The 26,529-nt window shown below is 36.7% G+C and overlaps 2 protein-coding genes across 5 annotated transcripts; one reads left to right on the top strand and one right to left on the bottom strand.

Moving 5' to 3' along the window:
* Window positions 1-854: 854 nt before the first annotated feature.
* Window positions 855-14,747, top strand: LOC140835691 (uncharacterized). Its single transcript, XM_073201094.1, has 4 exons — window positions 855-875; window positions 1,031-1,670; window positions 1,728-2,369; window positions 13,945-14,747. The coding sequence occupies exons 1-4, from the start codon at window positions 855-857 to the stop codon at window positions 14,745-14,747; spliced, it is 2,106 nt and encodes a 701-aa protein (XP_073057195.1).
* Window positions 14,748-15,619: 872 nt separating this feature from the next.
* Window positions 15,620-18,518, bottom strand: LOC140837232 (putative zinc finger protein At1g68190). Of its 4 annotated transcripts, none has more exons than XM_073203311.1 (6): window positions 18,245-18,518; window positions 17,391-17,946; window positions 16,923-17,282; window positions 16,504-16,734; window positions 16,062-16,381; window positions 15,620-15,993 (listed from the first exon to the last, which is right to left on the bottom strand). In XM_073203311.1, the coding sequence occupies exons 2-6, from the start codon at window positions 17,850-17,852 to the stop codon at window positions 15,915-15,917; spliced, it is 1,452 nt and encodes a 483-aa protein (XP_073059412.1). In that variant the 5' UTR covers window positions 17,853-17,946; window positions 18,245-18,518; the 3' UTR covers window positions 15,620-15,914. The 4 variants fall into 4 exon arrangements, with proteins under 4 accessions (XP_073059412.1, XP_073059411.1, XP_073059413.1 ...); XM_073203310.1 differs by having other exon boundaries at window positions 18,249-18,518; XM_073203312.1 differs by having other exon boundaries at window positions 18,345-18,518.
* Window positions 18,519-26,529: the final 8,011 nt, after the last annotated feature.

Genomic DNA, 26,529 nt, shown 5'->3' with positions numbered 1-26,529 from the left:
CGTACTCGTCTCGTAAAATAATTTAAACTCTATCATTTTTAGAAAAATCTAATCATTTTTAATCATATTAAGAAACCTTGAAAATATTTATTGAAAATTATTAATTTTGTCTTGATCGTTCCCAGGGGTGGAGAACAATGTGGGCAAAGCTGGGCATAAGCCCAGCAGATTTTTTTTATATTTTAGGCCTAGATATACATGTTTAGCCCAATTCACAAAAAAAAAAAAACAAAAAAAAAATGGATTGAATTTAAAATTCAATTAATGTTTAAGGCCCAATTTAAATGGATAATTAAATGTGTAGATTTGAAGCCCAATTCAAAGACTTATTAGGTGTAGATTGTAAATCATCATTGGGGAAAAAAGCAGCCGTTCAAATTCAATTGAAGAAAACGTACGCAAGAAAAAGTTTCCGACAAAATTGAGGAAACAAAATTTCTTCTAGGTTTCAAGGTTTGTATTTCAAATTTATTTATATCAATGATATAGATTATGATTTGTAAATATTATGTTAATATGATGATTGTTGCTTCAACTTTTGCAGTAATTAGGAAACCTTGAAATTAGTATCTATTTTTTAGTTGAAAATGTGTAAACATTGAAATTAGTATCTATTTTTTATTTGTTCAAAGATAAAAATTTGTGAATTTTTTATATTAAAAATCTACATGATTTAAGTTGTTTTTTTATATTTGAATTATGCTGAAATTTTAAGATTAAAATTTTATAATTAAAAAATATAGAATTTGCAATTTAAATCGAATTATAACTTATAAATTTCATTTTGATTACAATTTACAGGTGAATGTTGTGATGAAGAATCAAAAAATCTTTGATTTCTTCAAAAATATAAAATGACGAATCAGCGTCAACAGGTGATTTAAATGAGCCAAATAATGCATCTCCTTTTATTTCAGAACCAACATCAATAAAAAAACCAAGACTTGAAAATGAGACTCTTAATGAACCACTTCCGAACATCACTTTGCAATATGTTTCTGATCCTGGAATTCGCATCCCAATATTACAGTATCCCACTGAACTACAAGATGAGGTTAGAAGAGAATATATTGATAAAGGGCCGATTCAGCCTATATATGATTATCCTTTTGCTGAATGTGAAGGTCAAAAGCGTAGATTCCAATCTTCTTGGTTTCAGAAATATCCATGGCTTAAATTTTCTATTGAGAAGCAAAGTGTATTTTGTTTCCCTTGTTATGTCTTTGACACTAATTCAGCACAATTTGACACATTCACTGTCAAGGGATTTAAAAATTGGAAAAGAGTTAATTGTAAAAATTGTCCATTCAAGAGACACGAAGGAGATGGGAATTCAAGACATAGCTTCGCTATTAGAAAATGGGGAGACTTGAAAAATCTTGATCAACACATTGATAGAAGATTAGAAAAACAATCTTCTGAGCAAATTGAGCGAAATCGTTTGCACTTAAAGGTGTCTATAGAAAGTGTGAAGTTTCTTGCAATGCAAGGTGGTGCTTTTAGGGGTCATGATGAATCAGTTGACTCTAAAAATCGTGGAAATTATATAGAATTGATCAATTTTTTGGGAAGAATGAATCCAGAAATTGATAGTAGTCTAGAAAAAGCAGCTAAAAATGCAAAGTACACATCAGCGGAAATTCAAAGAGAGATTTTGAAAATTATTGCTGGTATTGTGAGAGATAAAATTCGTGAAGAAATTGGATAAGCCAAATTTTGTATCTTAGTTGATGAAGCAATTGATGAGTCAAATAAAGAACAAATTGCTATCATTTTGAGATACGTTGATCAGGATGGGTTCATTAGAGAACGATTTTTTGAAGTTGTCCACGTTGAAAATACAAGTGCATTAACTTTGAAAAAAGAGATCTGCAATGTATTCAACCAGTACAATTTTTTGATTGAAAATCTAAGGGGGCAAGGCTATGATGGCGCAAGTAACATGCGTGGGGAATGGAATGAGCTCCAAGCATTATTTCTTAAAGATTCTTCACATGCTTATTATATTCATTGTTTTGCTCATAGACTACAACTTGCTTTAGTTGCAGTTTCTAAAGAGGTGCATGATGTATGGCGTTTCTTTTCAACATTAATTTCAGCTATTAATTTTGTTGGTTCATCTGCTAAACGTCATTTTCAATTGAAATCTATCCGAAAAGATGAAATTAATGATTTGATAGAATTGGGAGAAATTGACACTGGTACTGGAGCTAATCAAGATTGTTCTTTGATACGAGCTGGAGCTACTCGTTGGAGTTCACATTTCAACTCTGTTAGGAGATTCATTGGTTTGTTTGGTTCAGTGAGTATACTTCTTCAAGATCTTATTGACAAAAGTCTCAATAGTAACATTCGAGGAGAGGCTAAAGGTTTGTATTTGGATATAAAATCATTTGACTTTGTATTTGTGTTGTTTTTTATGCATGAAGTGAAAGAGGATCGGTTACGGTGGCCGGAAACGTAACGGAAGCACAAAATTTTTCGATTTTAGCATATAAATTTCGGCCACCATGAGTTTGTGTAGGAAATACGATAAAACACCAAAATGACATTCATAGTGTGTTTAGAAATAGTTACCTATCAACCTCTTAAGGTTGATGATGGCTCCAACCAAGTTGTAAACAACTTGGCTCTTGAATGGAATGAAGATCTACAAGCTTCCTTGGACTCCTTTCTTTCCTTCAAATTAGGCCCACCACTTGCAAACTAGAACCCCTCTTATTTTGCACTAGAAAAATAAAAGGATTTTTCAAAGAGAAGTATTTTTCTTCCTCAACACTTGAAGAGAAAAATTGAGAGAAAAATTGAGAATATGTGTGGAGAATTCGGCCATGCTAGCTTGAATGAGGGGGAAGGGAGACTTGTCTTGGTCTTACAAAAAGTAGAGACAAAAGTACAAATATGTTTGAGATAATTAAATTTAGTCCATGGTTTTTTAATTTGTTAAAAACCATATAATATATGCATGCATGGGAGGTGAAGGGTTGGAGATAACTTTTGCAACTATCAATGCAACTATCTAATTCATTTTGATATTTGACAAGTCATAACTATTTATTTTAAATGCAAAAGTTTAGTTTTATCTTTTCAGTTAAATACGCGAGGCCGGACCGGAGTTTGGAAATTTGAAATAAGATTAATAATAATAAAAATATTCTTATATTTAAATTAAGCTAAGAAATAATTTATGTTAATGAAAAAAGAATGTTATAGGATTTATTAAATTAGTTGGAGTTAAAACAGTAAATAAGTTCTTTTAGGTTCAATAGTTAATTAAAGCTTAAATTAAAATATGTAAACATATGGGGATGAACTAATCTAGGTATAAAATATTCAAGAAATTAATCATAGCATTTGAATATTTAAATTGGAGGTCATGAATGCCATGCAATAATCTATCCTAAATTTAATGTGTAAATTCACTAAAATATATAATGAAGGTGCTAAACTTTAAGCAATTAAAATACAAGATTTAAACAATAAAATACATGCAAAGTAGTAGTAATAATAATAATGAGTCCAACATTTAAAATATTTCAAAGGTTTGGTAACTCTCCATTCAAACCATTCCTAATTGCACTTCATGGGGTATTCATTTCCCAAATTTTTATTCACTAATTAAAAAAAAAAATATGACACCTCATTTTCCTCAACTAATTACCTAGCAAATTAACTAGAAGATGCAGCAAGGATTCGAAGCAATACCCAACGGCAACAAGAAAGCATTTCAAATTTAATTCAAAGCATTCACTTGTAACCTCCCAAATATTATGGTACCTTTAACACCTCCATTACATAACATTTATTCATCCCATATACTCGAAAATACCAGAAGAAAGGCTACTGAATTGTGAAGTAAAAGAATAAGAACAGATACAGCAAAGGAATGAGAACCAATGCAAACCCATTCAAATTCTTGACTTGTAACTCCCAAACTAAATGCATATTATAGCACCTTTAACATCTCCTATATCATTCACCTTCATTACCTACATTTCCTACATCCATATGCTCGAAAATTAGCAGAAGAATCAGCTGAGAAAATCGTAAGAACAGCAGCAGGAAAATTAAGAAAGAAAAGAATCCTCAACTCCGATCCCGTCGCGTCGTATTGTCGTTTTGATTTGTTTTTCTTCAAAACAAATTCCAGGCATGTATATGTTTTTTCTTTGCTCTTCAATCAAGTCATATTAGATATTTAAATAAGTATATTATCAAGATTCAGGAGACAAACCGAAAATGACAGCAAGTAAATGGTTTTAAGGAAATTCTGTACAGGCCCCTCGGCCATATTGTTTTTGTTATTCATGGTTGCTGAGTTTTGCTGAATCCAGGTGGGTGCTTCAGTTCCAGGCTGTCATGGCTGCATATAGGCATGCTTCAGAGGGTGTTAGGGTGTTGATAGTCCATTTGTTTAAGTCCATACACCCAGTATAAATAATTGACAGCAACAATCCCATTAAGTTGCAGATTTTGTGTCAAAATTGTGTTATGTGGTTGCTTGGGATGAGAGTTCAAATCATGGCTGTCCTAGGGACTGTAGCCATGGTTAAAACCCTCCCTTAGCATGTCTAGGATGTGGCTAATGAGTCCTTTCCAAGTTTGGTTCATGGATCCATCATAATTTCATCAAAACAATACAGCTGCATTATGTTTCTTCAAAATTCTGCATGAGCACACTTTCGGTTTTGGGTGTTTTGTTTGGATTATGGTTGGCTTCTAGCCCATAGCCATGGTTTATACAACACTCCATCATTTCTAGGTCGAGCCATGGTTGATCAAATTGCCATTGGAACGACCCAAGACAGTAAAACAAGTTAATACATCTCAAGACACAGCATGATGTATTTCTCGGCTAGTATGATGCATTGTCCTAGGTGTTGGCTCGGTTTATGGTTGGCATTTAGCCCTTAACCATGGTCCAAGCCATGCCTTAGGATGTTGGTAAGAGTCTAGGGTTTATGGTTCAAGCCAAGTGTCAAAATATTTCAGAGTTTGAACCCAAGCAAGCAACATAGCCGCTGCTGTATTTCTCTGATTTTTGACAGCAACTTGGGTCACGGTTTTTGGTGTTGTTTGAGTCCTTTGTTGGCGTTTAGCCCATGGCCTTGGACTGGACAGTACCTCAATGAGTTAGGAAGGTCATGTTTTTGGCTGTTCGTGATTTGGTCGAGATTAGAGGTCGTACGAGAATTTACGGCGAAAGGTGCCAAGATGACTCTCGAAAGAGCGTTTTATGTTTTTGGACTCCTTTCACCTATTTTCGTGTTTTACACTTATTATGCATATTTTTCAGTATGTTTGTGGTATTTTAATCATGGTTAAACGTCGGTTTAATGTTGGGTCGGGTTGGTACGAAGCCATGGTTAAAAATCAAGTTATTGGTTCTATTTGTCTCGTTTTTTTTGTTCTATTGTTAAAATTTTGTCAAGTTAAGATTTATTGCATGTGTCACATATTAATAGTAAGTCGCAGCAAGCCTGGGAACGATCCAACTCATCCGGTAAAAGAAGGTTATAATTATATTACGTGCATAAAAATATAAAATGCTTATTTTTGAGATATATGCTATATGTCTTGTGGCCACCTTATGCTTATGGGTTTGGAAGTCGGTAGGCGCAACCGAGGACCTCTCCGCCCGGTGACTTACGACCGGTTTATGATTATGTATGGGTTTGGAAGTCGGTAGGCGCAACCGAGGATCTCTCCGCCCGGTGACTTACGACCGGTTTATGATTATGTATGGGTACGGACATCCAGTCCAAGGGCTGTGATTGATCTCTACCGCCCAGTATACTGTGGTTTAGTCTGATCAGGCGCTTACGCTATGTTATGGGCCACTTGCTTAGAAACATTATCTCTACCAGAAAATTATGATATGCTATGACAGAGCTCTATGGAGCAAAGCTTTTACGTATGATTTTCAGATATGCACGTAATTATAATTATTCATGATACGATTTTCACCGTACGCCTTACGATACTTTATTTTTAAGTTACATGCGCTTTTATGATATATTTACTTGTTATTCACGATATATACATGTTGAGTCTTTAGACTCACTAGACTTGATTGTTGTAGGTATTGTTGAGGCCGAGACGGAGGGCGTGGACCAGTGAGCGATCTTGAGACAACAGTAGTAAACCCGAGGACCTCATGATTTAGTTTATGAACCTTTTATTATTCAAACTCAGTTTTAATACGTTGGATTATTTTAAGTTGATGTTACGTTGGATTAATTTTAAACTGTTTGTTTGAAAACAATATTTGCTTCCGCTGTTATTTTAAAGTTAAAAATTATTTACATGTTTATTTTAATTAATGAGATAAGATAATTATTTATTTAGAAAATTTTTAATAATTCCGCAAAATTATGAATACGAAATACGGGCCTTTACAGTTGGTATCAGAGCCTATGATCTTGTAAAGGGTTGTACTACTACTGCTCTCGAGAAGCTCATGAAGTCACGTCTTCGGTCTGTAAGTTTTAAATTTACGCATTTTATTTAAAGCATGAAATATTTTAATAGCATGTTTTCATGAAATGTTTTTACGTTTAGATTATAATTGTTCAGTGTTTATATAAAAAAATAAATAAATTATGGAATTATGCATGTTGGGTACGTTTGGAATTGGACATGTCTAAGAATTCGAATATTGGGCTTTAGGAGAGGTTGAAAATGATTTGACTATATTAATTTTTAGGTCAGTAGTGTTGATATCCTCCTTATGGGTTATAAGTTAATCTTGAAAATTATGAATGCTTTTGAGACTTGTAGAATTTCTAAGAAATTATTAATGGTTCTTGGTTGCTAGTCGAGTAAATTTTTGAGGATTTCATATAAGCAATAGCGATTCGAAGACTACGACAATCTTTAGGATTATAAATGTATAATTTGAGGATTTTAAATACCTATGGAAATGTAAGATTAATTATGAGAATTTATTTAGGATACATGCTCTACCTAGTTAGATTTAAGGATGGAATTGCAAGAATTGAGAATTTTAGGGACCTAAGTGCAAAAAAAAAAAAAAATTTAAGGGACTATTTTCGAATTTACCAAATTTAGGGATTAAATTTCGAGTTCGAGAATCTAAAAGTTTAATGAGGTAAAGATGGAAAATTTTATGGGTACAAAGATGCAAATTTCGAAGAGTTGTAGGGCCAAAATGTAAATTGGGAGAACTGTAAGAGCCAGGTTGCAATCTTCAAAATTATAAGGATTAAATGCGAACTTTTGAGGAACACCTGGGATTTTAAGAATTTATAGAAATGTAAGACGTGTTATGGGAATCAATTTTGGGTTTAATAAACTTAAGACTATTGAACCTTATGATACGGGAAATCTATAAAGTGAAATTGAGAATACTGAGGACTCATGGGTAATTGTGGAATTTTCGAGATTTAGGGAAAAATTGGATGATATTCGAGGAAAGTAAGAATTAATTTTAAAATCTTAAGAAATTTGAGAACTTATCTAGTAGTAAGTGAGAATTGAACGGTTTAAATGGTAAGAATTTTCGGTTATTTAGACTCGAAGGAAATATAGAATATTTAGATATTTGGATTATAATGTTATAATGAATGGTAACCAAGGACATTGTAGGATGAATCAATCTTAGGCATGAAAATTTAAGCAGTTGTGAAATAATGTTGCGGCAAATTAAGAATTTAACGTGTTGACGATTTAAGGGAAAGTTGATCAGTAGTTAAGTTCTAAGAGTAGACATTGAGATAACGAAGTTTTGGGAATTTAAGTTTGATGTGTCGTAAGTTTTAGTCATGATCTTAACAGTTAGGACTACACTTTTGTTGGATTGATTTTTCTAGAAAGTTGGGGGTGTTTGATGGTTAGGTTAATCGATAGACGCATGTAAGAATTGAATTAGACACCTTATCTTGAGGAATTTTGGAAAGTCATTAAGAAACTTGGGACTAAACGGATATATGCGCTGGAGTTATACTATCAAATATTATTTGGGTTGCATAAACTTGAATTTCAAGATTTATAAGATAGGTGTTCATACATAAAGTTTTGGGCGAAATAAAAACAAAAAGAGAATTAGAGACGTTCAACATAGAGTACCAATGAACTAACATTAAGATTTTAATTGAGTAAGAAATCCGAAATCTTGATATGGGAATTTTAGAACACTATGGGTGATATGAGCGAAGTTGAATTATTAGAGTAAGTTTATCGCTAACATGAGATAACTTATTAAGTTTTATACACTAGACTTAATTAAGCATTGATGATACTTAAGAATGCGACATTTGTTTCAATGAGGAAAGTTCAGAGTCTTAGGCCTCAACTATATTGTAATTGGAAAGAAAATGGTTTAAGCATATAATTGAGACTTGAAGGGCTTTAAAATATTGGTAGAAGGTCGATGTTGTATAATTGAGTTTTATGGATTAACGTTATTTGAGGTTTAAGATTTGCAACAGTTTTATATTTGGGGTATACTCGTAAATAGTTAAGTTATATAAGTTTGGGCTGTAAGATAAAGATTCGATTCAAGGATCTTAGACTAATTTTGTTATGGAGCTGAGATAAGATTTAACTTTTAAGTGTATCACCGAGGATAGAATTTGATCAATAACTTTTGGTGCTAAGAGTCTTTAAGTTGAACTGCGTAAATGCTAATGTAATAGGTCGTTGAACATTACGGGTATAGTATAAGGAAGGTAAGACATGATAAGTTTGAACCACCAATTCTAATATTCGGAACGATGAGAAAAGTCATAATTCGAGGTCATAGTAAAGTAAAGCTCAGTTACCATAAGTCGTTTTAAGTTGCGATTCACAAATGAGATTTTTGCTAAGAAACGTAAGGACAGCCTATGACTTAATTTCTATCAGAGTAGCGCAGCGGTAGCGTGGATTGTTGGGATAATAGAATTAAGAATCTAAACTTTTGGATTATCGAGGATTAGCGAATTTCGGGGACGAAATTCAATTTAGCGAATTTATATGAAGGGTCTAATTCATTTTGATATTTGACAAGTCATAACTATTTATTTAAATGCAAAAGTTTAGTTTTATCTTTTCAGTTAAATACGCGAGGCCGGACCGGAGTTTGGAAATTTGAAATAAGATTAATAATAATAAAAATATTCTTATATTTAAATTAAGCTAAGAAATAATTTATGTTAATGAAAAAAGAATGTTATAGGATTTATTAAATTAGTTGGAGTTAAAATAGTAAATAAGTTCTTTTAGGTTCAATAGTTAATTAAAGCTTAAATTAAAATATGTAAACATATGGGGATGAACTAATCTAGGTATAAAATATTCAAGAAATTAATCATAGCATTTGAATATTTAAATTGGAGGTCATGAATGCCATGCAATAATCTATCCTAAATTTAATGTGTAAATTCACTAAAATATATAATGAAGGTGCTAAACTTTAAGCAATTAAAATACAAGATTTAAACAATAAAATACATGCAAAGTAGTAGTAATAATAATAATGAGTCCAACATTTAAAATATTTCAAAGGTTTGGTAACTCTCCATTCAAACCATTCCTAATTGCACTTCATGGGGTATTCATTTCCCAAATTTTTATTCACTAATTAAAAAAAAAAATATGACACCTCATTTTCCTCAACTAATTACCTAGCAAATTAACTAGAAGATGCAGCAAGGATTCGAAGCAATACCCAACGGCAACAAGAAAGCATTTCAAATTTAATTCAAAGCATTCACTTGTAACCTCCCAAATATTATGGTACCTTTAACACCTCCATTACATAACATTTATTCATCCCATATACTCGAAAATACCAGAAGAAAGGCTACTGAATTGTGAAGTAAAAGAATAAGAACAGATACAGCAAAGGAACGAGAACCAATGCAAACCCATTCAAATTCTTGACTTGTAACTCCCAAACTAAATGCATATTATAGCACCTTTAACATCTCCTATATCATTCACCTTCATTACCTACATTTCCTACATCCATATGCTCGAAAATTAGCAGAAGAATCAGCTGAGAAAATCGTAAGAACAGCAGCAGGAAAATTAAGAAAGAAAAGAATCCTCAACTCCGATCCCGTCGCGTCGTATTGTCGTTTTGATTTGTTTTTCTTCAAAACAAATTCCAGGCATGTATATGTTTTTTCTTTGCTCTTCAATCAAGTCATATTAGATATTTAAATAAGTATATTATCAAGATTCATGAGACAAACCGAAAATGACAGCAAGTAAATGGTTTTAAGGAAATTCTGTACAGGCCCCTCGGCCATATTGTTTTTGTTATTCATGGTTGCTGAGTTTTGCTGTATCCAGGTGGGTGCTTCAGTTCCAGGCTGTCATGGCTGCATATAGGCATGCTTCAGAGGGTGTTAGGGTGTTGATAGTCCATTTGTTTAAGTCCATACACCCAGTATAAAGAATTGACGACAACAATCCCATTAAGTTGCAGATTTTGTGTCAAAATTGTGTTATGTGGTTGCTTGGGATGAGAGTTCGAATCATGGCTGTCCTAGGGACTGTAGCCATGGTTAGAACCCTCCCTTAGCATGTCTAGGATGTGGCTAAGGAGTCCTTTCCAAGTTTGGTTCATGGATCCATCATAATTTCATCAAAACAATACAGCTGCATTATGTTTCTTCAAAATTCTGCATGAGCACACTTTCGGTTTTGGGTGTTTTGTTTGGATTATGGTTGGCTTCTAGCCCATAGCCATGGTTTATACAACACTCCATCATGTCTAGGTCGAGCCATGGTTGATCAAATTGCCATTGGAAAAACCCAAGACAGTAAAACAAGTTAATACATCTCATGACACAGCATGCTGTATTTCTCGGCTAGTATGATGCATTGTCCTAGGTGTTGGCTCGGTTTATGGTTGGAATTTAGCCCTTAACCATGGTCTAAGCCATGCCTTAGGATGTTGGTAAGAGTCTAGGGTTTATGGTTCAAGCCAAGTGTCAAAATATTTCGGAGTTTGAACCCAAGCAAGCAACATAGCCGCTGCTGTATTTCTCTGATTTTTGACAGCAACTTGGGTCACGGTTTTTGGTGTTGTTTGAGTCCTTGGTTGGCGTTTAGCCCATGGCCTTGGACTGGACAGTACCTCAATGAGTTAGGAAGGTCATGTTTTTGGCCGTTCGTGATTTGGTCGAGATTAGAGGTCGTACGAGAATTTACGGCGAAAGGTGCCAAGATGACTCTCGAAAGAGCGTTTTATGTTTTTGGACTCCTTTCACCTATTTTCGTGTTTTACACTTATTATGCATATTTTTCAGTATGTTTGTGGTATTTTAATCATGGTTAAACGTCGGTTTAATGTTGGGTCGGGTTGGTACGAAGCCATGGTTAAAAATCAAGTTATTGGTTCTATTTGTCTCGTTTTTTTTGTTCTATTGTTAAAATTTTGTCAAGTTAAGATTTATTGCATGTGTCACATATTAATAGTAAGTCGCAGCAAGCCTGGGAACGATCCAACTCATCCGGTAAAATAAGGTTATAATTATATTACGTGCATAAAAATATAAAATGCTTATTTTTGAGATATATGCTATATGTCTTGTGGCCACCTTATGCTTATGGGTTTGGAAGTCGGTAGGCGCAACCGAGGACCTCTCCGCCCGGTGACTTACGACCGGTTTATGATTATGTATGGGTTTGGAAGTCGGTAGGCGCAACCGAGGAACTCTCCGCCCGGTGACTTACGACCGGTTTATGATTATGTATGGGTACGGACATCCAGTCCAAGGGCTGTGATTGATCTCTACCGCCCAGTATACTGTGTTTAGTCTGATCAGGCGCTTACGCTATGTTATGGGCCACTTGCTTAGAAACATTATCTCTACCAGAAAATTATGATATGCTATGACAGAGCTCTATGGAGCAAAGCTTTTACGTATGATTTTCAGATATGCACGTAATTATAATTATTCATGATACGATTTTCACCGTACGCCTTACGATACTTTATTTTTAAGTTACATGCGCTTTTATGATATATTTACTTGTTATTCACGATATATACATGTTGAGTCTTTAGACTCACTAGACTTGATTGTTGTAGGTATTGTTGAGGCCGAGACGGAGGGCGTGGACCAGTGAGCGATCTTGAGACAACAGTAGTAAACCCGAGGACCTCATGATTTAGTTTATGAACCTTTTATTATTCAAACTCAGTTTTAATACGTTGGATTATTTTAAGTTGATGTTACGTTGGATTAATTTTAAACTGTTTGTTTGAAAACAATATTTGCTTCCGCTGTTATTTTAAAGTTAAAAATTATTTACATGTTTATTTTAATTAAATGAGATAAGATAATTATTTATTTAGAAAATTTTTAATAATTCCGCAAAATTATGAATACGAAATACGGGCCTTTACAATATTTGAGACTAATTAAACATTACTTGAATTTACCCAAGTCCCACTAGTTAAATAATTAATTTAAATTGAGCTCTACAAGACTCAATATGGTTTAATTAATTCAACACTTGAATTAATTTAATTATTTGGACTCTACTAGGTCCACTAGTGTTTAATTAATTCAACACTTGAATTAATTTAATTTAGTCCATAATAATGTTTATGAAAATCACAATTTTCAAATACATTATTCACTTGGCCAACTTTTAATTTAGGAACACTTCCATAAATTAAAATTTACATTTCTCTCATAGAAGTCATACTTCTATTTTTCCTTCCACTTATAAACTCATTTATAAGTCGTTCAACACATTGAACTAGTTTATCCTTTATAGAAGTCATACTTCTAATTTTCCTTACGCTTATAAACCCCTTTATAAGCCGTTCAACACATTGAACTAATTTTACTTCTCAACGGGATCTAGAAAGCCAGCTCTTGTGTGGCCCTCAATGGTTCATTGATACAACTAGCCGTGGGTTCACATCTCCATGTGATTCGGACTAAACATGTCCTTATATGAGCATACCCCAATTGCTCCATTCTTACTTATCAACTCCTTGATAATAAGAACGTCAGAACTCAAGTCTGATAGTACCCAACCAATCATGTTAAATGCCTAGCAGCATCTCTTACATGATTCCCTAGGTATCAAATGATAGTGCCTGCAAGAACCATTCAATTATGGTTAGCGTACAGTACGGTCCCTTCAACTCACATATCCCGACCGATTCGACAACCATTGGTTTATCGAGAGTTGTCAATGAATCGATACTATGTCTCATGCCGTAGTTGCATCGATGGTGTAATCTATGAAACTCCTTTCATAATTACCACCATACTCTAATCAGAGATTTCACACTACATATACATGAAAACACATAGGATATCCATACCCGAAGGTAAGCGGTGAATCCCCGACTACAATGCATCGACTCCTATATGTTTCGACAGATCACCCAACCTTACCACCTGATGACCCCTTGAGAGTCGGTAAACAAGTCAAAGTGCAATACTAGCACATAGAGTCTCAATGTTGTCCCGGGTCATAAGGACTAACGGTGTACAACCATAAACTAGGACGTTTCCACTCGATAAGTGAGAACCACTTGGAAAGTCCTTAATAGAGGGTTGTTCAGTGCACTCTACCAGGAGCACCTATCTGCATGCTTGGACATCACAATGTCCCCTACCAATGAAATATGGTACTCACATCGCAGATACTAGTCTCTAACTCGAGCGGCCTATATCCTTCTTAGCGGCGGCTGAATCGACTAGGAACTGTTTAGAATATACAGTATTCCAAATATGAGTTTCATGATACTCATCATATGAGCATCTCATATTCTTTCTACTATTTGTATATTTAAAGACTTTATCTATGCAACTAGCATGGGTATACAGATAAAGATGTGCCAAAACAATAATTTCAAATATAATTAAAATAAAGATCGTTTATACATAGAGTTTCATTGTGAACACTCGGCCAACAATTGGCTCGACGGGCACCTATTCTAACATGAAGTTTTGGGAATATCAGAAAAGTTGTGTCGGACATTACAGAAAAATGACATAGATATTTGGAATGCTGTGAATTTGGTTTCTACGACTAGAATAAATCTTCAGCAGATCCGAGATGGTAGATGGGAAGAATTTCTTTGGAGTGTGATTAAGTTTTGTGAAAGTAATGATATTGAGGTACCTGACTTTAATGATTGCTACACACGAGGTACAAAACGTTCTTGTCAGCTGAAAAATAATATAACAGTCCAGAATCACTATCATTTTGAAATATTCAACGCAGTAATAGATTTTCAGTTGATGGAATTGAACGAGAGATTTCCAGAGAGCACAATGGAACTTCTTACTCTTAGTAATGCTTTGAGTCCCGTTGATGGATTCAGATCATTTTCTCCATGTGACATTTGTTCTCTTGTGGATAAGTTTTACTACCATGATTTCAGTCAAGAAGAAAGAGAAGATTTGATGAGGGAATTAGATCATTATAAGTTTGATGTACCGCGTCATGTGCAGTTTCAGAATCTTGATTCTTTGCATCATTTGTGCCAAACATTGGCCAGAACAACGAAGTCGGTTATCTATCCTTTAATTGATAGGTTGATTCGATTGATTTTGACTCTTCCAGTTTCTACAGCAACTACAGAACGAGCTTTTTCAGGGATGAAACTCATTAAGACGCCACTTCGTAATAAAATGGAAAATGACCTTTTGGCCAATACCATGGTTGTTTATATAGAGAGGGATATTGCTATGAGTATTGATACAGAATTTATCATAAACAAGTTTGATGTATTGAAAAATCGCAAAATTCGGCTTAAATAAGAATTCCGTATGTTCCTTTAACTTCTTTTTTATTTTTATTATATGAAGTTCCAATTAATATTTAAAAATATTCTGCCCACCGGAAAAAATATTCCTGGCTACGCCACTGGTCGTCCCCGGTCTCATTTCCTCGGTCTATTATCAAATATTCGGACAAAATCTTCGATTCTCATGCAATAATACCATTTAATCATTTAATCATATAATCATACATTTAATCATATAATATGTATCATACAAGCGTTTAAAATTAATTAAATAAAATAATTAAGCAATTTAATTCATTTGCATGCATGTGGTTCACGTAGGTTGGCTTTTGAACATTACATGGGACTCTTGAAATTCAGTAAAAAAAAAAAAATCTAATATAATCGTTCAATAGTAAACGAAATGATCTCTGAACTTGAAAGGCTTGATACATGGCTATCGATGCTACAATTATCCCAGGATGTTTGCATGGAAAATTGGAAATAAAGTAGTAGAAAGATGAAATTCTATCTGGAAAGAATTTAATTAGACTAAATTATTTTTAATGTAAAGTATGGATTGCTCACACCGATGCTTTTAAATTCATTTGCTTTACGTTGATGAATTTAATTAATGCGTGTTTTCAATTCAATCACATTTATTCAATCATTTATACGTTTAATCTTCATATATTTCACATGTACTTGAAATCAAAAAATAATGGACAGATTTCTCCAATGACGATAAAATATTTCACATTGTCCCGTGAATAAATTTCAAAATATAACGCTGATTTGGTTCCCAAAAATGATAGAAACACGACAGTTTTCTATGGATAAACGAGATTTCGCTGCGCTACCTAGTTTTGTTCATGTTCAAGCATAGACAAAAGCCGATAACACGTAGGAAACAAACACTTTGACGCTTAACAAGTAGACGAGGACCATAAGAAAATCAGGCCATACAAACGATCTTACAATTCTACTGTCATCTCTGCAAAAATGTCATACGCAGCAAGACTGAATCTTTGCACACTCTTGGACAAATTTTGACTTTACATATAATGGACAGAAACCGTGGTTGAGCGATTATCAACAGACTCTCGAACTACTAGTTCACAAGTGATATATTTACATAGCATTATACTCGGTTGTAGTTGAAAACGATTGCCTCAGAAGCAGGTAAAGTTCATGGCCCCCTTCAGGTATCGACTTTTTTCCCAGAAATCTTGCCATCAGCTTTAGTTTTTTGGGATTTGTAGTGACCTTGTTTTTCATGCCTGCGCAATAGAATAAAATGATACTCTGATATTCCACTACTTTGTAAATTATTTAATTGATATGATACCTCAAAATCTTCTTCTCCTTGTATCTCATGATGACATTTTCTTTACCGTCCAACCGCGTGTTGTCTGAATCAAATGAGCCATTTGAAAGTTTCGGTTCAGGAAACCTTGGAGCTATTTCATCGTCCTTGCTTTCAGAATCAGTGCTTTCACCAGTCGTTCTTGAGACATAGAACGATGTTGAGTGAGATAGTTTAGTTGGATGCAGACTATATTTACTCGTTGGATAGCGATGAACTTTGTCAGAAAAATCAAAATCTTTGGTGACATCAAAGGATTGCTGCATAAGGTATGAAGAGGAAGAAGGCCTTGATGCATCCTGCTATAACAAAACAGCGTAGGGAGGAAAACCGGCAATGCTTAATGACGAAAGTGATAGAACCGAACTAAGAAAATGTACAATCCACCCCAGAAATATTCAATTTCAGGGAAGCCAATTCTTACCTTGGTCGTGCTTGCACAGCTACTATTAAATTTCCTAGTTGCTGAATGTTCCTTAGATATGTAGCAATCTGTGCTTTTGGCGCCAACTTGTGTTCCAGCTATCTCTTGCTGATCATTTCCAAAGATTTCTTCAAAGTTCCGGAATGTCAAATCAACATCAGGTATGTTGACGTCGTCAAAACATCGCATTTCATCACAAACTCCGAGGTCTTGCATGTTTTGAAGCCAAATCTGCAGAATTCAGGCATACAAGATTCGTATTAAGAGCAATGACTTGAATATAATTATTCTTCGAGAAAGTGACAAATCCTCGTCTCATCACCAGTTCATGAAGTACAAAGTACTATTTCGTTTTCGACCAAAATACTCTATGCAGATGAGTATATACAGAACAGAAAAACGAGAAGTAATGAGAAAACCTCGCTATTACGAGCATCAGTTTTGCATTGCCAAAATGACTCTCCGTGAATGGGACTTTCAGTACTTGTCAATTGATCCAACTGTGAAAAAGACATCAGAAAGGGCTCCTCTGTCGTTTCTTCGCCAAGATTCGCCATATTCTGATTGTTGGTATGCCCACCAAGGTGATCCTCGGCATGATTACCCAGAGTTTTATGCACTTTCCGATTCCCATCATATTCGAATGATAATCCATCCGTTCTATCTTTGACATGTACTAAGCATGAATCATCGCTGCCCTTGGCAAGCTTCCTCTCTAAATCAACGATTTGTTCCAGAATCGAGCATGTAGTTTGTTGCCTATTTTCGTCTTTAAGTACCTGCAAATAGGATTTCACAACCGTACAGATCAACTACTGATTCATAGCACGAAAAAGAGTAACAATCATCTAAAACTATAAAATGCAAGAGGGCGAAAAATGGCATACCATTTTTCCTCGAATATTTGATCCCTCATCAAACGACACTTTTCGAACATTTGAAGTGGCAATAACGCCCGAATCAACGCTAATTGATGACGAATAAACCGACTGGTCATCTTTATCGCCTAACTTACTCTCCAACTGATTCAAATCGAAACCCCAGAGAACGGCTAAATCTTTGGCTGAAGGGCACCCCACATAACTTCTAATCACTCTTTTCCTGTGCCGTGAAGAAACGTGATGACTGCCAGAATCACAACTTTGGCACATGAACATCTGATGATCAACACACCGAACGCGTGCTGCTCGATTTCTGCATGACTCGCACACGAGAGTTCGGGGATGCCGATATGAAAGAGCATTGGCCGAGTGAACCTTGGCATCACAAGAGAGGCAAAGATGTGCTGAATCTGCCTTACAGTACACAATTGGCCTTAATGACTTACAAAACTCACAAACCTTATCCATCACCGTGATTTTTCGAGGTCAAAACCAACCATGGGAGGATGTAAGTGTTTCTCTAGCTAAAATTATGTCCCGATTTACCATAACAGAGAAAAGTCTGAAAAATTCAGCAAGATTTGGAAAAATCAGGAAACCGTTGAGCAGAAAAAGATAAGCTGCAACGAGGGAAGACCTTAACCAAGACCTCAAATCAAGAAAAGGGGAAAATCTAATCATAACCAACTAACCAAGCGAAACTACAAATCTCATCAGAAACATTTTCATTGATCATTTATAAACACAAACCATCATAGTACTTGTATAACTACATATGCACAATCACCAAATCCCAGTAAGAATTAATGACTGGTACTGAAAACAAGAAACACAAAACAGGTCACAGAGTACAAAAAAACTAACCGTTGATCGGACACACTCCAAACAAAGAACTTTCTTGAATCAGCTGAAACTCGGCAACCCTTTAATGAAAAAGAAAGAAAGAGAGTCACAACTCACATGAATGAGTCAGTACATACGTATATGAGTTGAAGTAAAAAGAAAGGGGCATTAAGGTTTAGGCGTGGGATGTTTGCCATTAAGGATGTTATCTACTTTCTCTCTCTACCACATTTCCGCTTCTCTCTCTATCTTTTCGGAGGAACTTTTTGATGACGTGGGCAGTTAGGACTCGGCGTAATCCTGCGTGGAAGGAGGGTAAGTGTTATCTTGCGGCTGTGTGACAGCAAAGCCTCTGATCCAAATAGTTGGCGGATGCAGCCAATTAAAAAGAGCCACGTAGGCCAAAGGATTGCCTAAATTATGGGGAACTGCGGGGGGGCAATGGGATTTCTTAATTTTTTGCTCAAAAAGGGGTTTATTTGTCGGTGTGCATGTAGCGTATATATATATAATATATCAAAACCGTGGGTACACACATATTAAAAAGAAAACTAAATTTTTGTGAGATGGTCTCACGAATCTTTATTTTTGAGACGGGTTAATCATACCTATTGATGCGATCCTAGCGAAATGGATGAGCAGGGTCGGGTGCTCCACCGGATCGAATCAATAATTTATAATGTTGTTCAGGAAAATGAGCGAAGTATATGAACTTGTGAGCTATAGCTTCCACTATGACCTGCAGACAAGGAGAGGAACTCGTGAATGGGCGCCGGAGGGGTGTCCGGCGTGACCATCCGATGCTTAAGTCAGCAGGGTACTCAAGCAATAAAACCAATGTAGCCAAGTAATGGCTGTGATATTGGTGTGATGAATCCCCTGTAAATGTAAAGAGAGAACCTGTTATTTATAGTATGAGGAGTAATGATGACCTCGTTCTCCGTGCTACCTACTAATTATAGTAGGACGGCTGAGCATACCCTATATTCTGACATGTCAACTCATCGGCACGGTGTCAGAGATGGGACAGTCGCCCACATCCTATTCTGCTAGTATACTCGAGTGCGGTGCTCATATCGAGGTGGCCGGGTAGAATGCCTCCCTGGAGATTTATACAAGAGCCCCGGCCTATGACTGCCCGGAGAGTAGAGCATGGGCTTGCACCTGCCCGGCTCCAGAAGAATCCACCTGCAGACTTACTCGGATTTGCGAATCCATTTGATATTCCGGGTCATCCATGACTTGAGCTCTTACGGGGGCATCATCACACATCCCTTAAATAGTCGGGCTAGAGTCATACTCGCTGTCCCGATCAGTCATGCTTGGTTTCCCAAAGAGATAATCAATCTTGTTCTATAAAAGCATCGGGGGCTTCATGTCTCTCAGAAATGAGATGAAATGCCGGAGTCTCGTGTCTCATGGATTTGAGATAAGATGCCGGGGACTTGTGCCTCCCGGTCTTTGCATAAGATGCCAGGGCCTCATATCTCCCGGACTTAGGAATGGTCGAGGTACGGAGCTCCGAGCCAGGTTTGAGAACCCTGGGCTTATAAATAACCAAGGCGCGGAGCCTTGGGCCGGGGAGCGTGTCCCAGGACTTGGGAATGGTCGAGGTGCGGAGCCCCGAGCCAGGTTTGAGAACCTTGGGCTTATAAATAACCAAGGCACGGAGCCTGGGCCTTCATGAATGGTCGAGGTACGGAACCCCGAGCCAGGTTTGAGAACCTTGGGCTTATAAATAACCAAGGCACGGAGCATTGGGCCGGGGAGCGTGTCCCGGGACATGGGAATGGTCGAGGTGCGGAGCCCCGAGCCAGGTTTGAGAACCCTGGGCTTATAAATAACCAAGGCGCGGAGCCTGGGCCTTCATGAATGGTCGAGGTACGGAGCCCCGAGCCAGGGTACAGATCCCTGGACTTAATAGATAACCAGGGTGCGGAGCCCTGGCCTTCATAAATGGTCGAGGTACGGAGCCCCGAGCCAGGGTACGGATCCCTGGACTTAGTAGATAACCAGGGTGCGGAGCCCTGGCCTTCATAAATGGTCGAGGTACGGAGCCCCGAGCCAGGGTACGGAGCCCTGGACTTTCAAGAATGTGCCGGGGCCTCATACCTCCCGGGCTTAATAGAACGTACCGGGGCCTCGTACCTCCCGGACTTAATAAGAATGTGCCGGGGCCTCGTGTCTCCCGGACTTAATAGATTTTGTTTCTCCTCCTGTATTAGTTTTATTAAAAACCAAATCACTAACCTGGAAATACTGAATCCGAATTCATTTTTGGTAGTGTGAAACTTCTCTGGTTGAGCGATATTAGTTGACTAATATAGCTGTATGCTGCTGAGTGCACAACAAATGATCTTCCACCTCAATCCGGGATAGCTGCTGAACTTTGAGCCCATATAAAATCCACATATAAGATCTGAGTGCCGAGCTGGTCGGACTTGTATGTTTGCCAAGCAGAGTTGGGCTTATTTTTGAATGGAAACCATATCTACGTCTTGAGCTCAATTTCCCACAGACGGCGCCAATGATGCGATCCTGGCGAAATGGATGAGCAGGGTCGGGTGCTCCACCGGATCGAATCAATAATTTATAATGTTGTTCAGGAAAATGAGCGAAGTATATGAACTTGTGAGCTATAGCTTCCACTATGACCTGCAGACAAGGAGAGGAACTCGTGAATGGGCGCCGGAGGGGTGTCCGGCGTGACCACTCCGATGCTTAAGTCAGCAGGGTACTCAAGCAATAAAACCAATGTAGCCAAGTGATTGCTGTGATATTGGTGTGATGAATCCCCTGTAAATGTAAAGAGAGAACCTGGTATTTATAGTATGAGGAGTAATGATGACCTCGTTCTCCGTGCTACCTACTAATTATAGTAGGACGGCTGAGCATACCCTATATTCTGACATGTCAACTCATCGGCACGGTGTCAGAGATGAGACAGTTGCCCACATCCTATTCTGCTAGTATTTTCGAGTGCGGTGCTCATATCGAGGTGGCCGGGTAGAATGCCTCCCTGGAGATTTATACAAGAGCCCGGGCCTATGACTGCCCGGAGAGTAGAGCATGGGCTTGCACCTGCCCGGCTCCAGAAGAATCCACCTGCAGACTTACTCGGATTTGGGAATCCATTTGATATTCCGGGTCATCCATGACTCGAGCTCTTACGGGGGTATCATCACCTATATTCATAATAAAAGTAATACTTTTAGTATAACAAATATTAATTTTTCATGGATGACTCAAATAAGAAATTCGTTTAACAAAATACGACCCGTGAGACCGTCTCACACAAGTTTTTGCCTTAAAAAAATTTAGATTTGATGATTTTATGTAAAAAAAAATTAGAATTATAGTAAATGTTATAGATAAAATATTGTATAACGTTCAAAAAAATCAACTTACGTAAATTGCATGCATGCAAATGAATTAAATTACGTAATTATTTTACTTAATTGATTTTAAATGATTGCATGACGCATATTATATGATTAAAGGTATGATTTCATGATTAAATGACTATATGACATCATTTCATGAGAATTGTATATTTTGTCTGAATATTCAATAATAGGCTAAAGAAAAGAAACCGGAGACGACCAAGACAAAATAATTATTTTTCAATAAATATTTTCAAGGCTTCTTAATATAATTAAAAAATATTAAATTTTTCTAAAAATGATAGAATTCAAACTATTTTATGAGACGAGCACGATTTTATCCGGGAAGCCGATTTTGGGCAAACGATGAACTTTTAAAATATCAAGTGCATTATTTTTGAAAATTGAATTTTATGAATGTGTTATTGAGCCTAATTTATCTAGGATGAGTAGGCCCAATTGCTCCTAAACTTGAAAATCCAAAAACCAAGCGCATTATCGTGCAAATTAAAATCTATAAAATAGAAAACCTAGGTCTTTTTGTACACCTAGCAGCCGAACACAACACAAACTCAAATTCGAAAATTTCAAGGGAAGAAAACTACGAGTCTTTTTCACCCGTTCGTTCTTCCTCGCGCCCCACGTCGGATCGCGTATTCGAGTGCTTTAAAACGCAAAGCCACGTTTCTAAACTTCTATGACGCAACATTCAAATCTTATTATGCATGTTTATGTATTCTTGAATGAAAATATTTGAGTTCAAATTGATTATCGTTTTGACAATAATTTTAAAAGTTTTGAAGATTTTTACATGTATATGAAAGTTTTATGATTCCCAACTAGTACGCTGCCAAAGTATGAAGTTTTATGGATAGAACAAGGACGATATAAAGAGGAAATGAGGGCTGGAGTCGAGCTTGGCTAGGAAGCACATGCCTAGGGTTTTCGAGGGCTTCCATGAGAATAACGATTCGGATAGGTAACTTGGCACCATGCGGCCCAGCTAAGGCTCGTCTAGGGTTTGTTTTGGTCTAGTCAAGGGCTGGGAAGAGTCCTAGCAGGGCTAGGACTCGAGTATAGCGGTTGGGAAAGGGTCCTCATGAGTTAGGACTCCCCCCAGTACAAGAAAAATGGTTTTTTGCGGCACGACATTAACGGCGTGCATTAAAAGCACGCCATTAATGTAATTTTTAAAGGCGTGCTTTTAAATGCACGCCGTTAATGTGATTGCACCTTACAACAACCACGACGTGCAGAACAAAAACGTTGTAAATATCATTATCAACGACGTACTGGAAAGCACGCCGTTAAAATATTTTGTTTCGACGACGTGCATTAAGTACGCTGTTAAAAATTATATTTACGGCATACAATGCATGCTGTGAATATTGGCAATAAAATTAATACTTAACAATTGAGAAGGCGCCAAATCTACGTATAATCGCGCCTCTCTTCTTTTCCCGATCAAAACCCTCTCCTATCTTTTTCTCTTTTTCCCATCGTTCATCGCCAAATCCTCAATCACTTCTTCGTAATTTTTCATCGCTCCTCTACCTAGCTTCAATCATCGTCGACTCCTTCTACCACCGTCGTCTCACCGTCCGCCTACGGCCAGCCTCTTCGGATTCTGTTTACACGAACCATCCAAACTCCGTCGCTGCTCCATCTGCTATCCCATCTGGCGCCTGCCCAAGTTGCAACCGCGAGCCACTCGCCGCGACCTTCCATGGTCGTGTGTTTACCCTGGTTACGCCTTTCCAAGCTCTTTGCTTGTTTATTTGTTTTCACAATTAATCAGATCGATTTCGCTAATCTCGATTTCTGTCAGGTTCTTTAGCCGTTTCCCAGAAAATCTGTTTCCTCTTGAATCCTTGTGGGTTTTGCTGGTATGGCACAGTAGGTGGCCAAGATTGAAGTTTTAATGGGGAAAATAGCAGTCTTGATTCATTTGCTCTGTTTTTGTCACATATAACTATACTCTCCAAATTGATTAAACTTGATAGACGATCCTAGTATACTATATTGGTAATGGAATTTTTTTTGCTATTATTGGTGCAGTTTACTTGCAACCATTGATCTGATCCTCTAAGGTGTCCAGAATCTTGTTGTCCCCATAAAGAGCAACACCACAATCTATTTGTGGGGTCAATTTGGTTAATTGGTTCTGAAAACCTTTTGTCATTAGGTTCGTGATTGTTGTGCATGTATTTGCTTTGCTTACTCTTGGGATTGATTTGCTTATCTTTATTATTGGGTAGTTGGAATGGAGAATGTATGGAAGGCTATAATTTACTGATTTTATAACCTAAATGATTGATTAAGTTTTTAATTTATTAGACCATTTGTGTGTTTCTACTGCCACCACTTCACTCCCGACGAGTCCTTGAGCTCATTAATCTTCTTTTGCAGCCTACGTCGCTGGATAATAGGTACGTTTTGCAGCCTACGTCGCTGGATAACAGGCTATAGTACCTTGTTTATATGATTTTATTTTCCTACAGCATTGTAGAAGAGTGATTAATTATTGCCTAGATTCATTGATCTAGGTGTCACATGAATGCAACCAGTACGGTGCATCCATGCAGTAGGTTACAGCAACATGGATTCTCATACCTATTGATAGTAGAGATTACAAAGACATAGGAAACCAACTAACTAAAGTATTCAATTCTTCAGTTGCAATCACAAGAGACATGTATGAGGCATTGATAATTATTTTATAGCATCGTGGAACTTACTTTGCCCCTAATAAGAAGTAATGGAACTTACTTTGTCCCTAATAAGAAGTAATGTTCCAATCCTAACAAGCACGTCTTGTATCCTCAGTCCCTCTTTGGGTACACCATCTGCAATCAAGAGAATGCAATAATTAAACAGGTTCTGCACCAAGAGAGTTTTAAAGATAATCATTGAAGTTACAGAAAATATTAGTACAATTAATTACCTGAAAATGTAAGCTAGTCTGTTACCTCTTCGGCTATGTGTGATAAGAAAAGCCTCCCATAACTGTATAGAAAGTAACTGAATTCAGAACATGTACTGTGAAACATATGAAGAGCCCAAAATATGTTTGACACCAAACAACAAATATTAGCCCACCAACTTTGATAATCAAAATGTAAATTGTACAGCACTATCATTTTATCATATCTTTAAGGGTTATCAGCATTCGCACTCGCAGCTGCGGCTAAGGTGGCTCGCGGCTCGGTCAGGGCGGTCCGAGGTTGATCCAGTAGGGTCTAAGGAGGATGGTCAAGGGACGAGACAGAGGGTGGTGTGGCTTGGTCAAAGGTGGTTCGATCAAAGTCGGAGGGGAACTCGCATGGCTCTTGTTCAGGTGCACTGAGTGTTGTGCATGGGCTAGGGGCTGGTCAGCTTGGCTATGGTGGTCTAGGATAGGTCTGAGGGTGGTCCAGTGAGGGTCAGGAGGGCTCGGGTTCGGTGTTGGCTCGAGTAGAAGAGTCCTAACTTCGGTAGATTCCTAGGCGCAAGTCTTCGGTCGTGGCTCATGAAGGAACTTGTGGCATGGGATAGGGGATGGCTAGATGGGTCAAGAGGGTAAAATAGGGTCCCTAGGAGGTCTGGTCAAGGGATGGCTGGAGGTGGCTCGGCCATGGTTATAGGAAAACGTGAGATGGCTCGAGAGGAAAAAGCTAGGGTTCGAATTATTGAGTTTAATGGATAAGGGTTCGAACCATGGTCCACGGTGGTCGGTTCAAGGTTCACGAGGGTATTTTAAGTATAAAAATTTTATGTTTAAATTTGGGAAGAAAATATTAAAGTTTGAATTAATTTGGGAATTAAACGTTTCACGAATTAGTAAATAGAAAATTAAATCGAAATCCTCAAATTTAATCTAAATAAAAATATTAAAAATTAAATTTAAGCTCAAATAATGATTTGCAATGGTCTAGAGCCAATGAAAGTAAAACAAATTCAAAATCGAGAAATTTTACGTCTAGGACAAAACGGTCATTTTACACCTGCGTAGTATAAAAAGGGGTAGACACCGTCCCAAAGGGTCATAAAACATGTTAAATGAAATATTATGATGATTTTGATGAAAATATGTTATTTTATGATTTATGGTAAAGCTGTGAAAATTCTACTGTTAAAAATGTTATTTGTGGAAAATCATGATATATTATGATTTAAAAAGGAAAAGGAAAAATATTTTGAAGGATGTGAATTGAATGTGATAAAGAAGATATGATTTGGGAATATCATGAGGGAAAATGCCCCAAGAGAGAGCCCGTTTACGGGAAAATGCCCAAACGGAGCCCAACGATCGTATTTTTATTTTACGTCGGTGCCTAGTGCTCGTCTGCAAGCGCAATGGTGGGCTAAGACTGATCAGTCGACCAAAGGATAAAAGACTAATCACTTTCAAGGATCAAACTTCATGCAAAATGATAAACGATTGAAAGCTTTACGATTTTACGATTTGACAATTTACGATTTATTTATGCTTACAAACTATTTTAAATAAAAGTATGATTTTAAATGAATGTGCTTATATATATATTATTTGTTACTCATATTTAGAACGTATTGAGTCATTAGACTCACTAGGTTTGAATGCTGCAGGTGATGATGTTATTGAGGGAAGCGCTGGCGCTTGAGTGGATCGAGCCCAGCAGTACACTCCCGAGAGCCGTTTATTTTTCCGCATTAGATTGATAGACAAAGTTTAAAGATTTTTGTTAATGATTTATTAGATATTTTATGCTTTATTTTGGAAGTAGGATGATCGTGTTAAAGGTTGGAGTTGAATTGACGATTTAGAGATTTTTATGCACTTGAGATTTTAAATGTTAAAGTGTTTGGATTTATGAAAATGTTAAGTTATTTTAATTAATTATTTCGAAATAATGTCTATAAAATTTTTTTACTAGAATTTTAAAGTTAAAAAGTGTAGG

The sequence above is a fragment of the Primulina eburnea genome, chromosome 7 (genome assembly GCF_022965805.1).
Source record: "Primulina eburnea isolate SZY01 chromosome 7, ASM2296580v1, whole genome shotgun sequence".
Taxonomy (NCBI): domain Eukaryota; kingdom Viridiplantae; phylum Streptophyta; class Magnoliopsida; order Lamiales; family Gesneriaceae; genus Primulina; species Primulina eburnea.
Note: the sequence above shows the minus strand (reverse complement) of the source record. Positions and strands in the feature narration are given on the sequence as shown.

What these genes read in the sequence shown, in the direction of transcription:
- LOC140835691 (XM_073201094.1), top strand. Translation starts at nt 855, where the DNA reads ATGACGAATCAGCGTCAACAG. An exon ending in TGACGAATCAGCGTCAACAG is followed by an intron (nt 876 to 1,030) that starts GTGATTTAAATG and finishes CCAATATTACAG; the next exon opens with TATCCCACTGAACTACAAGA. An exon ending in GATTTTGAAAATTATTGCTG is followed by an intron (nt 1,671 to 1,727) that starts GTATTGTGAGAG and finishes TTTGTATCTTAG; the next exon opens with TTGATGAAGCAATTGATGAG.
- LOC140837232 (XM_073203311.1), bottom strand. Translation starts at nt 17,852, where the DNA reads ATGGATAAGGTTTGTGAGTTTTGTAAGTCATTAAGGCCAATTGTGTAC. An exon ending in CAAATATTCGAGGAAAAATG is followed by an intron (nt 17,283 to 17,390) that starts GTATGCCATTTT and finishes TCCTATTTGCAG; the next exon opens with GTACTTAAAGACGAAAATAG. An exon ending in AAGGAGAAGAAGATTTTGAG is followed by an intron (nt 15,994 to 16,061) that starts GTATCATATCAA and finishes TCTATTGCGCAG; the next exon opens with GCATGAAAAACAAGGTCACT.